General features: G+C 37.1%; 1 protein-coding gene across 23 annotated transcripts in view; it reads right to left on the reverse strand.

Annotated features, from left to right (window-relative positions):
- The window catches only part of Rbfox1 (RNA-binding Fox protein 1), a 150,754-nt gene that overhangs the window by 115,368 nt on the left and 19,431 nt on the right, over positions 1 to 15,955 (reverse strand). Inside the window, exons 1-2 of one of the 23 annotated variants that reach the window (XM_068294117.1) lie at positions 5,076 to 5,139; positions 2,927 to 3,294 (exon numbers count right to left, since the gene is read on the reverse strand). The exons of 18 other annotated variants lie outside the window; for them this stretch is intronic. In XM_068294117.1, coding sequence (XP_068150218.1) covers positions 2,927 to 2,938 — 12 coding nt within the window. In that variant the 5' untranslated portion in view covers positions 2,939 to 3,294; positions 5,076 to 5,139. Of the gene's footprint in view, positions 1 to 2,926; positions 3,295 to 4,925; positions 5,140 to 15,955 lie in introns of those variants that run through there. 4 more of the 23 variants (XM_068294116.1, XM_068294111.1, XM_068294114.1 and 1 more) reach the window with 4 other exon arrangements.

Consider the following 15,955-nt stretch of genomic DNA (forward strand, 5'->3'; position numbering starts at 1 on the left):
GCATTGATTAACATAGATTGAGATCTTAAATATCATGCTGTTTCATATCGAACGAAGCAACACAGACTGTTGGTTTCTACGAAATACAGGACATAATTTTTGATTTAAAGTTTCATCAGGAAGATGGTCATTAGGCACAGATCCAAGGCAATATGGATTGTTAGTACCAAAATGAACTGAAACAGGAAACATCATAATGTGGCCAGTTATTAGAGTCGTAAGGGCACTACAATTACCTTACGTACAGAACGCGTGTACTAGGCCACCGCGCAAAATAAGACTGAATCGGCCTGAGTGGCAGCTTGAGGCAGCAAAAAGCATCCAAAGCAACACCTTCCACAAGGATTTACTAATCAAAAGCACAAAAAGAACTTCAAACTGATAAGACAGACTGCAAGGGATTGGCCAATCGAATTGCAGGTTTCATGTTGCATGGTAGGGGGACAGTTTAAACCACTTTGCTGAAGGAAATTAGCAAAGTGACACTAGCAGGACCTTCGAATAGGACAGCAGATGGTTATGGGTAAATGACATTCGGCCTAACTAGCTTTAATTGCAATGTACATACATATGTATTTCATGTATCCCACACTCTTATCTATATTTACCCTTAAACATTTTGTATTTATTTAGTATTTGAAATATTTATTTATAAATCAAATGGAAAAGGCCTCCTTCTCTCATCGCTTGTTATGCATTCCCAACAAGAAATCGAATTATCTTCAAAATTTCATTGATAAGTTTTGTATGGAAATTTTTGCCAGCTGCACCGGAAAAGACACACATTCTTCAAATAAAACACACACACATAAGTAAATGCCAATTGGATGGCAATGATGATGACAGATAGATAAAGATAAGAATATTTTGACAAAAGTTCCTCACTTAGAACACCCTTTTTATCCATTGCTGAGCGTCTGTTCGAATCAAGTAACTTATCAATCAAAAATTTATATATACATACATACATATGTACATATGTATGTACATATATGCTTTTTTCTCTTAAATATTAAAGTCAACCAATTTTTGATTTGCATGCCAATCAGTCAGCATAAAAACATACCTGAAAAGAGAGAGAGAGAAAGAAAATAACGAAATTAGATACAAATTTAACATGATAATTATGCGCATATCTACTACACATATAAAATTATTAAACAAAAAAAAATAATGAAAATGATTTATTTTCAACTTGTATAAAATACGTGGGAAAGCCATCAGTTGTGTTTCACTTTTTTTCTTCTTTGGTATCAGATGATAAGGCAATAAATTTGCTCATTATAATTATATAACTTTTGATGAGAACCAAAAAATCCAAAAGAAAAGAATCAGAAACATTTCAAGACAGACGACAGACAACTTGACTAAAGAACTTGCGATAAAAGAAGAATCAGAAAATCAAAATCAACCGCAAATATAAATTCAACCCGCATTTTGGCTATCAAATTACCAGAGAGTCAAAAGACTCATAGCGATTCTTTGCCATTCGGGTTATAATTTGCTGTAGACCAAGTAAACAATTTACGCGCATTGTCAGAAAACAGAAGAAAAAAAAAAAAAAAAACCAACATGGGAGAAAAAGAAGCGGCAAAAGTCAACAACAAATATGTCTGAGTGGTGTTTGGGGCACATACATATAGTGTATGTGTGTGTGCATAGACAACATTTTGACAGTATTTGTTGTTGTCTATGTAAATAGGTAAACAACAGCAACAAACAAACAAACAAACACCACACAGAGAGAGAGAGACGGAGACAAAAACAAGCGAAAGGGAGAGTGAAACTGATGGAAAGCGTGTTGTTTGGCTCGCGCCACTATGCCACAAAATTTCCTTGGCCTCGGAATTCCATCATTAAAAAAATCTCCAAAAAATTCAAAGTCATTTCTCTATCCAACATCGTTTCCTGTTAACGAGACACTTATTGGACATCTCTCAAAGCATTAGAAAATGGCAAAGAATTTTCGAGAACACTTTACACTTGAGAAATCGATCAATTTATAAACTATTTACTATTATTGTACAATTTACTCTCTCTTTATTCAATTTATAATCGCTTTCTTCTAATCTTAATATAAAGATCACAATCAAAGTGGATTTTTATTTTCTTACATTGGTTTTTAACTTGAAATATTTAGTGTACCAAACTATAATTTTTAAGCGTTTTACGTTTTCATGTAAAATTGGTTCTTGTTCTGTTTGGAAATTTATTGTAGAAAAACAACAATGTAAATTTCTCGAATGGACTTTTCTTAAATTATTTTGAACAACTTTCAATGTGGATAATCCTAAGAAGAATGTCACAATAAACGGCGAGAAAGTACCATCAAATTCCATCAAACATCGTTGGAATTGAGAGTACAAGATCGACATGTGACATATGTATAGTGAGATAGAGACGCCCATGGACATTAGATCCTTTTCAATACATTCCATTTTGGGTTTGTTCTCGTTGGATGTTCCATATGTTCTCAAACGCTACAAATGAAAAGGCTTGCGGAGTAAGATAATGCTTGGAAAGATCGACAGTGTTTGTTCAGAAGTCGTTTATATAATCTTGGGAACGATGGATACAGGTTTATATGTTTTTTATCCAAATAAGAATTAAACTATCGAAACTAATTAAAAACATTTTACAAACATTTCCATAGATTCAAAACTATAGATTACCACTAATCAAGGAAGAAAAATGTTTATCTAATTGACGATTGTCTGGAGCTCTCCTTAGAAGAAGAAATCACAAATTAAAACGAATCTGCAATGTTTGTTGAAAAATTCAATTCTGATATTTAAAAGTTTAGAAATAAACACGTTTATTTCGATGTCCTTGTTTAACGAATGAAAAAGAGTCAACAAATAATCGAGGGGCAGTTGTATTTTTGTTCTCTGTTTGAGTGTCATTCGTTTTGGTGGACGATTCTTACCGGATAATACATTCCTTGCGGAGGAAGAAAAAATGCCCCGGAGCCCCACAGTTTGACGGCTTTTTATGTTTACACTGGCGTCGCAAATTACGTGTCTAGGCTGTCCTTTTCTTTTTGTTTTGCTTTGCTTTAGGTTTATATTTGACTTGTTCTCGCCTCCTTCCACGCAAATCGTTTTGTGGTGTTAATTTTGTAACTTTTTTCTTTTTGTTGTTTGATTTGGGATAATTATTATATGTATAATATATATGGTTATATATATTTTAGCTTTTCTTTATTTTGGCACAGAAATTGTTTAAATTATTTGATGCTTATTTTCCTTGTGTTAAAATTCTTTTTACACTGTTAGCAAAAATTGTTTGCTACTGCTACAAAAAAAAAAATATATAAAAAAAAGAACAGAACGGGAACAAAATTATAATAAATAAACAATATATATTTTTTTCCGCATTTTCACACACAACGCGCGACAGAGAGATAGAGCGGGAGAGACTGAGAAAGAGCGAGAAATGTTTTAAACAAATTGTTGTTGCTGCTGCTGCTGCTGCCTTAGGGGTGGCTTCTCACAGGATTTGAAGGATATTTTTACAATGAAAACACAGCAACAGAAACAGAAACAGAAACAAAGAATCTGCGGGCAAAAGCGAAATGCGCAAAATAGAAATTTGTTGGCCATGAGGGAGGGCTCTGTTGGTGCGGGGGACGGCTGCAAAAAACAGCGCAAACGCGCGACACAAAACACACAAGAGATGAACGCAGCAGCAAAAAGGATGAGGAGAAGTGTAAAAAAAGAAAGAAAAAAAAAGCCACGCGCCATTTAGAAGAACGGGGTGAAGGTAGTAATTTGCAGGGCGGAAGAGAAGGGAAGGAAAATAGGGACCAAAACTTTCATTGAATCGGTTCACAAAGGCACACACAGACAGACAGACAGAGACCGAGAGAGAGGGAGAGAGAAACAAAGGCCTCGAATTGTTTGCTAACTAAAAGAGTATCTGAAAGATACAAAATGCCAAAATGCACATCATCTGGCAGACACATTTTGTCTGCCCTTTTCTCTCTCTCTTTCCTTCTGTCCTCTCTCCTTTTTTTTTCTTTTTGTTGCGAATTTCCTTAACATTAAAAATGAAAAATGGAAAATAAGAGACAAAGGCGGCGTCGGCGACTACAGCTGAGTGTAATTTGTCTCTCTCTCTCTCGCATTCAATTGTGTGGGTGAGAGGGATGCTGCCTTTGAGAGAGCAAAAACACATGTGTGTGAGTGTGTGTGTGTGTGCGAGATGGGAAAAATCGAATCAGAAAAGAGCGAGAGCTCAAAATACGAATGAACGGCACAAAAAGGATAACTGGCTAAAACAGCAGGCACAAAATAAATGAGAGAGAAACAACAGCAGCCGCAGCAGCAGCAGCGAAGACAGCAGCGACGGCAACGATGAAAAACATGTGCGTTGAGTGAATGAAATTCTGTTTTATTTTTTCATTTACTTTTTGGGATGCTTCACAGAACAAGAAGAGATACAAGAAGGGGTGGACTGCGGCACGACAGAGGCTGAGGCAGAGGTGGAGGCTGTATGACTGTGACTGTAACTGAGGCCGAGGCAGAGACAGGGCAGAATAGCCAGGCACAAGAGAAATCACGTCCCTCTTCTTATGTACATGTACATATATACATATATATAGTTGTTGTTGTTGTAGTAGTTGCTGCCATTGTTGTTGTTGTTGCTGATGCTACTGCTGCTGTTGTTGTTGGCGTCATGGCATATATATTTATTTATAACTTTTCATTTCATTTTGTATCTTCTTCTTTGACCGCTCTCAAATCCATCTCTCATTCTCTTTATCATCACACTATCTCTCTCTCTCTCTCTGTGATTTAAATTCATTTGAAATATTTTTAATTTTTTTTTTTTTTTTTTTGGGCAATGCACTTTAATTTATTGGATTTTTTAAATTCTTCATTTTTTTTTTTTTTGCGAAATTATTTAAATATTTTTGTTGTTACAGTTAACTTTGAATGCTATTTTGTTTGTTATTTTGCTAATATTTATATTATTTGTTGCACCGGATTTCGGCGTTGTCTGCATGCGCGCGTATGCGTTTTCACTTTCAAGCGTGCCGAATTTAATACTATAATTATATTTACGATCCGCACACCGACGACTTGTTGCGAAGAGCTCAAATGCGGAACGCACGACCTCTCTATTCGAAAACAAAAACAACAATAACACACAAGCCGAAAGAAAAAACACAACATTTTTATTACCGACTTTTTAAAAAAAGGAAAAAACAACACATTTCTAAATTCCCGACTTATTTGGAGAATTTCCCACTATTTTTTAGTCTACGGTGCGAGTAATAGTCCTAAGGGTGCGAGTAATAGTGCTAAGGGTGCGAGTAAACAGTCCTAAGGGTGCGAGTAAATATTGGGTACTGTTAAAATACGGGATCAAACTCAAACTGTTATCTCTTGCTGTTATGTAAACTAACATTGGTCCATTCGCGGGTCTTCAAAATTTGAAAGTTTCCCATGCTCTGCTCTGTTAAGGTATTTCTCCATTTGATTTTATTTTTCAGCACTTTTGTGTCAGACGAATAGCTCAGTGTACATTTCACAAAGTTTATGAACATTTTTAGTTTTTGAATATTGTCGATAACACTTTTTGGTCAACTTAATAAATGCATTTTGATTTAATTTCAAAAGGGGCAAAAAAACTTTTGAAAAACTAGTAACCAACGACTATTTGTTTCCCAAATTGTTTAATTCATTTTGATTTAAATTAAAAAAAATGCAAATAAAGCTTAATCTTTAAATGAATTGATTAAAAAGAAAAATTAGATCTTAAATTCAACTCCTTAAGGGGGAGGGGCATTTGCCTTTTCCTCTCATAAGTGGCTACGCCCTTGGTGCCATTTTTCGAATCTCTGTCTGCTGTTTATTCAATTTGTTTTAGCCAATATCTATTTAAAAGGTTTCAAGTCAATTGTTAGTACTTGGTAAGATCGAAGTCCGATTGATGATAAATAGGTACATACATATGTATGTAAGGCATATGCCAAGGACAACGTTCGAGGACGAGTGGAGTGTTTAAGCTATTTATTGCCATGGCATTGCCTCCTCATGACGCTGGCAATTTCACATGCGGTTGTTTCGAAATGCCATGCAAAAAGTCGCCTCATAGAACAATATCTCACATTCCCGTCGGCCTTCTCTCTGCTTCGCTCGTCTGTGATGATGTGCCACCACGGCGTCATGTCATGAGGCTCAACAAACAAGAGACAAATCAAAAATTCACCATGGCCAGAGGCTAGTAAAACCAAATCAAAAGTGACAAGCCTCATTTTCGGCTGTTCACGGCAACGCTTGGCTTGTCAAGATTGCATTAGCCCACTGGAGCTGAAGCTGGAGTTGAATCCGAAGCTGGAACAGCAGAGCACCCAACTTCAATCTGTACTCACTTTTTTTCCTTTTTCGGTGTGCCTCTAACGGCATGGCATAGTATGGCATGGCACCTAGCATCAGCCTGTGCAGGGCTTATTAAACAGGCAAAGAGAGAACATGTGTGTGTGTGTGTGTGTGTGTGTCTGTGCGTGGGTGATGCAGATTTGAAATGCAAATAAACCCCACACAAACACAGAAGAGGAAAGAAGCGAAAAGTTAGAGGGAGCAGGGGGGCCTGGGGAGGGCAACAACAAGAGCAGGCCATGGTACAGTTGAAGCTGCAGGCGGTAAAGTGGCAATTTTTGCACTGTCGAGTGACTGTTTCCGGCCTGGAGCAGGCACATAGTTAGATAGAACAACCCACCCATGGGTTGTCCATGGTCGTCGTTGTCGTAGCCAGGTGCAAGTCCAGCAAAGCAAATTCCAAACTCTTCAACGACTGTTTAAAATTATACTTAAAACAAAAAGTCGTTTTTGCAAGATATTTCTATTTTCTATGTTTAAGAAATGTCTCTCTAAGGACATTTCTGGATTATGGTGGCTATTTGTTATAGTTTCTCGATCCAACCAATCGTTAAATTTATCTCAGTTAGCTAATAATAAGTTTTATTTCAGTAGCTTTCTATTTAAGGGCTTGAAGTACAGACGAACATGGCTATATCGTCTTCTCCTTCACTAAGTTATAAACATCTGAATAAAATAATGATTATAAAATTTACTAAATTTTCAAACAAAGGTTTCAGTTTAATTGTGATGAAAAATTTCAAATAAAAGTCTACTAGTGCTTTGAACGATCAAAAACATTCATTTTTACCTTTTGACTAGAGTTTGATCCTTTTGAACTTAATCAAAACTGTGTTTTAGCCCGCTTTATCTTACGAATTTATAAGATTTTTAATCACAGGCAGCACAGAAGGTGAGCTGGTTGTCTGTATAGCTTTTTCAAGAACCAGCAAGTTCCCTCATCAGCAGACTTCGGTAAAGAATCCAGAGTTGTAATGGCCATATCTTCAACGCCAAAAGTAGTTGGGAATTCAAACTACACGAAGCGAAAGAGGAACGCCAAAGCTTGTCCTTGGGCGCCATCAAAGTTGGTGTAAAGGGATTCGCATTCAATCACTAATTGTCACGCCCAAATATTTTGTTATAGTATATTGTACTTTAATCAAACATACTGTAAGTATGTGTAATGTGATTTAGCGATAATTTGGAACTTTACACGAACAAACTACTTCTTTATTTTCAGATTTCAGATTCAGATTTAAATTACTCCCAGAAGAAAGATTTTGTTTTGAATTTTAATAACTATTTGGACTACGTGGTTTGGGCCTAATAAATCGCCAAGATTAAAAAAAAACAACGAATAAAAGCGACCATTGAAAAAAAAGGAGGTAAGGAGTGTAATCAACAAAGTATTGCTAACAAAAACTTTGTTCTAAGTTCGAATCTCAGGAACTTAAATGGTCCTTTATTCATATGAAGCGAATTAGGTAGATTTGAATAAAATGAAAGCCATTATTTTTCTATGTGGCTCACATTCGGATGAATATATTCGAATATATAACTGAATTTGAGGTATGTAAGGAACTGCAAATATTTTAAAGCCTTTTCCCAAAACCAAATCTTCAAGTCGGTGTCTATAATTTCTCAAAAACTTTTTAAACGATTTTCCGTTTTTATAATAGGATTTTTGTTTCGTTGCTTAGTACAAATGCACAACATTTGTATTTCGTTTGATAATCCTTTTGATATTTTTTAAATTAGATAATTGTTGTGGTGGGGTTTTTTTTTTTGAAGAAGTTTCAATAATTTTACAATACCCTTCACAATTCTTATTGTATCTCCTCTTTTTAATTATTTAATTACTTGGACTAAATTGGAATCGATTTCAACCTTTTCATAATGGATGTTAGCCAACTCTGAGGACATTTGCGCTGCTTATCCAAATGGTGTTTTTTTTTTTAAACTTTCTCATAAGATTGACCACAGGCCACTTAAGCTTACTATTGCATTCTTTAGGGGGCGAATTCGCCATCCTCAAACGATTTAAAGACAATTATAAGAATTTTTTAAAAGGAATCTTTAGACTTATGTCTAATCAATTGTCAATTTTGTGTTTTAATTACAAGTACTTTGATTGATATAATGATAATAATAATTGAGTCGATAAATCATTATATTAAAGTCGATAAACTAATGTCCCGATTTTTGACTTATCTTCAGTGTTTTGGCAAATCTCAAGCCACTCTACTTCAAAAATGATGATAAGATGGCTGCCCCCTCTGCCAGAACCACACTCTGTCACTACGCCCGTTGGGCCCGAGTGGTGAATGCAATCTGTGTACAGTACGATTCTTTCCTTTCCTGCTGCGTTATGGCTTGTTTTGGAGGTCCTGGATGATGGAGGATGCCATCTTTCTCTCTCCTGCTCTGGCATAAATGCAAATCCCAATGCTTGCAACTTTTTAATCCCTTTTGGCCAGCAAATTGTCGCCACCACCAACAACAGAAACACAGAGAGAGAAAGAGAGAGAGAGAGAGAGAGAGAGAGAGAGAGAACAGAAGAAACCATTGGGCAATGGGGAATAGAAAAGTAGGAAGATGTCTCTTGGTCCAAGCTAAGGCTAAGCAGCTTGCATCTGCTGATAAATACTATATACATACATATATATACTGCATGCATGAAAATCAAATAAGCTAAAGAGAAATCCTATTTAGATATCCATGAAAAAAATGCAAAAAACCATTAAAATAAAATGAAAATGAGAAATTTCCTTTCCATATTTCAAATATTAAAAAAAAAAGAAAAGAAAAAAACAAACCAGAGGGCCGGGGCTAACTTCGACCGCGTCAAAGTTTGTATACCCTTGCAACTTTTTTGGTAACTCTATCCTTACCTATTAGCCATCAATGTGGAAGAACGTTTTATCTAAAAAGGCTTAAGCTCGAGAAAGAAAGGCCTACAATCATAGGAAATAACGAAGATATTGATCAAAGTCACTGTTTTCCACCGATCGTTCCTATGGGAGCTATATGATATAGTCACCCGATCTTTATCAAATTCGGCACAGTCATTAACATATATATTAAATTAAGAAATGTTTAATTTAAAAGCAATCGCGTTAAAAGTAACGAAGTTATTTACAAAAGTCACTGTTTTCGACCAAACGTTCCTATGGGAGCTATATTATATAGTCACCCGATCTTGATCAAATTTGGCATAGTCGCTTATAGGCGTAGTAAACTCTCTAATATTAAGTTTCACGACAATAGCTCAGAAAATAACGAAGTTATTGAGAAAGTCACTGTTCGTGACTTGGCCGTTTGTATGGGAGCTATATGATATAGTCACCCGATCTTGATCAAATTTGGCATAGCAGCTTATAGGCGAAGTAAACTCTCTAATATTAAGTTTCACGATAATAGCATAGAAAATAACGAAGTTATTGAGAAAAGTCACTGTTCGTGACTTTGGGGTTTGTATGGGAGCTATATGATATAGTGGTCCGATCCGGCTGAATCCGAGATATACAACGCCTGCAGTATATACAAGCCTACGTGCAAAATTTCAGCTCTGTAGCTCTTACGGTCTAGGAGGAGTTTGCGTTGATCCAGACGGACGGACGGACGGACATGGCTAGTTGAACTCGTCTCGTCGTGCTGATCAAGAATATATATACTTTGTATGGTCGGAGATGCTTCGTTCTATGCGTTGCACACTTCTGACCAAAATTAAAATACCCTTTTTGCAATACAATCTGCTTAGGTAAATCTTGTCGTGTCCGAGAAGAAGAAAACTTGCAGAAAACTTCAACTCAACTCTCTCTCTTTCTCTTTCTCTGGGGTTATGCTGCTGGTTGGCAGTGACTTGATTCATTTATATATATGTATATATATGTGATTGTAGAATGGGAAACTGGTGGCCAACTAACCGCAAACAATAACAAACGATGGCCAAAAGCGAAACAGACGCTGCTTTTCCTGCGATGCCGCCTACAAAAATGGCTCTGCAGAAGAAATGCGTGGATAGCTTTGGCTTTGGCTCGGTAGGGGAGTCGGAGTGCTCGTTTTGTTGTTTTTCTTTTCACCTAGCTGTCCGTGTGCCATTTACAAGAAAAAAGGATTTATGATGCTTGTTATCGCGCAGACAGAACGACGACGACGACGACCAGAAGAAAACCCAGGCAAACGATGACAAAAGGTGGCCCAAGTAGCAAAAAAAAAAAAAAAAAAAGAGCGGGATGGCTAAAAAGGATATACACGCATAAAGAAAGAGTGATGGCCAAATGGGTATGGGAATGGGGTAGAGGGCGGCAACCAAATGCTATTTACGTAGATAATATCTCCCACACGCACAAGACAAAAAAAAACCATAGCATACTTTTTTGGGTGCAAAAACATGTGTTCATTCATTTGTAGCGAAATCGCTTCACTTCCCTTCATCCAAGCAAAAATATTTCCCTCATGTCCCATTGCGTTTAATCGCAAGTTTATGAGTCTTTGCTCACATCCCCATCGACATCCTCTCTCTCTCTCTCTGTCAGCCTCTTTGTCTCCAGCAGGTAGAGGAGAGATGCTGCGACCTAATGATGCGTGTGTCTGTGTGTGTGTTCTATAAAATTTGCATTAATTAAATTTTCAAGGCAAATTAAAAAGCAACGCAAAGATTAAATCAAAATACAGACCATTAGCGTAGCTAAGAGTATCTATCTATTAAAGAGAGCGAGAGGAGATGTGATTGTAGGTAGAGCTGGGCTAAATTAGTCAATAAATTTAAAGAGAGATGGTAAAAAGGAGCTCTCAGCTAGGCTGCTAACTTCTGCCCCTCCAACCCCTCCCCATCCCCCACATAACGAGCCAAAAAACATTGCATTAAAAAATCCATTCATTAAAATGGCAAAACGTGGCGCAAAATTTATGGCCCAAAGCGAAAGAGCCTCAGCCTCAAAGAGCTGAGCGAGTGAGGGTGGAGAAGAAGTAAGAGAATGAGAAAGAGAGAGAGAGCGGGAGGAAGGGGGAGAGCAAGAAGTATTAATATATGTATGTATGTATGTATGTGAAAATGTGCGGCGTCTCAAGTGGCAAGCAGCAAACAGAAACAGAGAAGCCACAAAGACCCAACTCTATGGCCCCTCTACCACTGGCCGCACCCCCCTCAATCCCCACCATCTCATTCCAAATCCATTCCAATTTCAGACAGGTAGAAGACGCCTTCTACAGCTTCTTCTGGCTCGCACCCCAAATACATGGTTACAGTTGCCACAAAATACATGCAGGTATGGAGTATGGAGGTTTCATATATTTTTTGGGCTTGGGACACAGTTCAATGCGCTTGCCATGCACTCAATTATAATTTGCCAGCGACGGCTCTGTCTACTTCCCGCACCTCTCTAACTCTCTTGCACAGGTCCGTGGGACCAGACGAAGGGTGGTGATGGAGTAAGTCCTCCAGGGACAATGACGCGTCGACGACGACGACGACGACGACTAAAATGAGGATGAGGATGACTGTGGCAACAGGCCATTAGCAAAAAGCTCATGTGTGTGTGTGTGTGTGTGTTGTCTGTATAAATACATATGTCTCTCTCTCTCTCTCTCTCTCTCTGTGTGTGTGTGTGCGTGTGAACGCCAAAAAGTATGCAACATTTTAGCCAAGTTAAAAGCATTTGCCGGTTTATCATAGCCTTAGAGAGAGACCAGGCCTCCTTCTTCATTCACTAAAAACTTCTTTTCACTCATTTCATTTGGTTTTCATTTGGTTTTTGGTTTGGTTTGGTTTGGTTTGGTTTAGTTTAGTTTAGTTTGCTTTGCTTTCATTTTCGGGTTGTATGCTTTGCCTTTTGTGTATTTAGCTGCGGTCTCCTTTTTTGGTTTTGCGTAATATTTCTTGATTTGTATTACCTCCCCCGCCCCCACCACTCAACCCCGTCTAACCCGCAAAACTAAGATAAGAAATAACAAAAATGCCAAAACATAAAGCAATAGTGTGACAGAGAAAGATCCATGTAAATGTCTATGCAGCAGATGAAGTGTGGTAAATGTGGCTCTCTCTGTGTATCATGCGGGTCACAAATGTACATAAGAACATATTATAGACAAAGAGCTCAAAAATCAACAAAATATTCATATGGAAATTTATTGAAACGCTTTTCCCACATTTCGTGGGAAAGTTTATTTTCCTTACACCTCGTCATGGAGAATTCGATTGAGTTTAAGAAACAATATTCAATATTGATTCATCATTTCATTTACTTTTTCCCCCTCTGCAATTGAAATAAATATGTCATACAGAATTGCTGCCAAACTTTTGTCTAAAAAAAGGTCAATGATAGCCCTATGATCTCTATTTATACACAAATAACTGACAACATTTTAAGGTCCTTGAATTCATATTAAAAATTCAAACAGATTAATAGGTACCTTATTAAAAGTATGCTAGGATTAGAAATATTTAAAACTTTTTGTCAGGCAGAGAAAAGAGGTACTTCTTCTGCTCAACACCAATCAGGCGGACTGAGTGATTAGATATCAACAAGAAAAAGAAACATTTCAGCTGTGATCTGAACGAAAACAGGGGAGTTCTTCCCAGCGCCAAAACCTTATGATGATAACGACTATCGAAAAAAACAATATTTCCGATTTATAAACCAAAAGCTTCGATCTTTTGACACTTGACCTGTGTGTCAACCCCATTATTGAGATTAAAACTGATTGCCATTCTCTATTGGTTTCGCACAAATCTTTCTAATGCAGAGAAAGAGACATTTCTGGACTCCATTAATTATATGATCAGCTTGGAAAGACCGTTGAGTATAAGTAAGTGAATGGATCATCTTTCATCAGTTTAAATTCCATGCAGATGAAGCTCTTAAGTTTGCCCTAACACATCACCATAAACTCTAGCTGCAATACAAACAATCAATCAAAATATAATCTTGGCAATTTGTGTCTTAGGTTTTTGAGTCAAAACTCGGCACAAATTCTCTTTTCACCTTCTAACAAAGTTCAGAGTTCAAGGCAACATTTACTTTTTGTATGTACCTAAGATTCAAGCCAATAGATTGAACAATCAAAGTACTTTAACGTAATCTGTTAATGTTAAGGGAAAGTATAACTATAATGTTATCATTTACAGTAAAAATGTAATCACTTACTGACCCTAATTCCACTCTTAAAAAGTTAGAAACTTAATAATCCCACAAAGATGCTTTATTAAATTTCATCAATATGATTTAACATTCAAATGCAACATCGCATCGACAATGCTTGATTTCAGTAATCAAAGCACTTAAAAAGTAATTTTTATGGTCGGGATTCGAACCCGAGCCTCAATGTAGACACTAATCAACCTAAATTTTAATCTCTTGAGCCGATCTACATAGAACTTATTTCCATTCTCATCTCTTGAGCTGATCTACATAACATAGATCCTATATAGGTCTTACCATATTACATTTTTGACGGTAGGATAGTAACATTTTCATCAGCTCTTACAAAACTGACGGAGAAACAGATGGATTTTCATCAATGCATCAATATTTAGGATAAGGAAGGGGGACTTCCACCTGTGCTGACATTGCTAATAGTGAAGAAGTAAAAGTTTAATCAGCGCACTAAATTTACCCAGTTTTAAGTGAACATTTTTAGTTCCCCTTGAAATTGTTGATCGTCTTAGTTATCTCATGCATTTACATTTTGAAATTATATAATACTCTTGATTAGAAACTGGGGCAGATCCAGGCGGTACATTTCAACCTACAGACTTCGTTAAGGACACGGTCTTTTAAACTATTGAGCCTGATTCAAAAAAGACCTAGAAAAAGAATAAGAACTCAATCCAGTCCAAGAATATTAAACAACATTTGAGTTTGTTTTATAAATAGTCGATATGATTAAGCAGAAAGTTAGTTCTCTTCAAGTGGCCCACTTGAAGTTATTTAGCTAATGCCAATGGAAATGATGGTCCTGTCTAAAGTCTTGACTCTTCAATGCTTATGTTCCTTGTTCAGTTTCCAATGAAAAATGTCACATATTATTTTTTTGTTGGTTCGCCCCTCCGTTCTTTCTTATTTTGTTTTGGCTTAAGTAAGTGCCAGAGCTACTCTGCCAAAATATGTCTTAGCAATCCAACTCAATCAAACTAATTACCAATGCCAAAGTCAATAGAAAAACCAAAGTAAAATGTTGAGAGTTCTGCACCATCAAATTGCGCACTTTATAAATGCCAGATAGAAGAGGACAGGACAGCCACAGCAACAACAACAGGAGAATGGTGATGTGGAGGGGTGAAGTGGGAGGAAACCTCAAAATGATTTCTTGGCAAAGTCCATAAAAATCTATTCAGTGGTTGGCTTGTTGGTGTTGTTGTTGTTGTTGTTGTTGGCTGTTAAAACTTATTATTTTTGACTACATTCCAAAGAGATACAATAAAATTCAATTGCAAACTTCTCTCTGCCACATAGCAAAATGAAAACAAAATAATGAATATACTTTCACACACACACACACACACACACACACTCAGAGTGAGAGTGGCGGAGAGAGAAAGGGAGTGGGGATTGGAGAAATACAAAAGCGTAAAGACGCCGAAAAAGTTGGCAAGTTTCTTGCCACAGAAGAAGAATCTTCTTCTGGCCAAAATAGAAGAAGAAGTAGGAGTAGGTAGATTGTTGGTGGGGTCGGTGGGGTCGGTGGGTGGGTTGTTAAGGAGCGAGAGGGGCCTGCAGCAAACACATGTCAAATGCGCTTTTTAAAAACAAGTTTTTCCTTCTAGACGAAGAAAAGCTTTATTCGAGTAGAGGTTTATTAGAGACTAAACTTATGCATAAGAATATTCGCTGCAGCGCAGGCAGCGAGAATAAGAACGTAAAGCAGAAATGAAAGAATGTCCGTTACAATTCACAGATCGGATCATTCTAGAATAATATGAAAGAGATAGACATACTGCGGTGGTTATATACATATTTTAACACTCCTTCTCAACGCGAAGTCTATCTTGTACAAAAATTATTTTAATCCCAACATTTCTGTAAACTTTACATGTTTGACCTTACATAAGTTCTTTGTTAATATATCTGAGGTCATACTATCTGTGGGAATGTATTTGATATCTATTACATTTTCTTTATACATTTCCCTTACAAAATGATATTTTATTTCAATATGCTTGCTACGTGAATGAAATTTAGCATCTTTAGCAAGACATTGTGCGCTCTGGTTGTCACTATAAATTATCAGCTTCGCCATCGGCCCGAATCCCATCTCGTTGATCAGCTTTCTGATGTATATCGCTTCTTTGGCTGCTGTAGAAAGTGCTACGTACTCGGCCTCCGTGCTACTGAGGGCAACCAGATTTTGCTTCTTTGATTCCCATGACACCGCCGCTCCAGCAATAAGGAATGACCAACCAGTGAACGACTTCCGATCGTTGCAATCGCCAGCCCAGTCCGCATCAACAAAACAGTGGATAGGAACACCAGTTTTGCTATAATGGAGTCTCACATCTGAGGTACCTCTTAGATATCTCAATACCCTCTTGGCTGCAACCTCATGTTCCTTGTGCGGATCTGAATTTCTCTGCGCCAATTTAGCCA

The sequence above is a fragment of the Drosophila tropicalis genome, unplaced genomic scaffold (assembly GCF_018151085.1).
Source record: "Drosophila tropicalis isolate 14030-0801.00 unplaced genomic scaffold, ASM1815108v1 contig_1190, whole genome shotgun sequence".
Taxonomy (NCBI): domain Eukaryota; kingdom Metazoa; phylum Arthropoda; class Insecta; order Diptera; family Drosophilidae; genus Drosophila; species Drosophila tropicalis.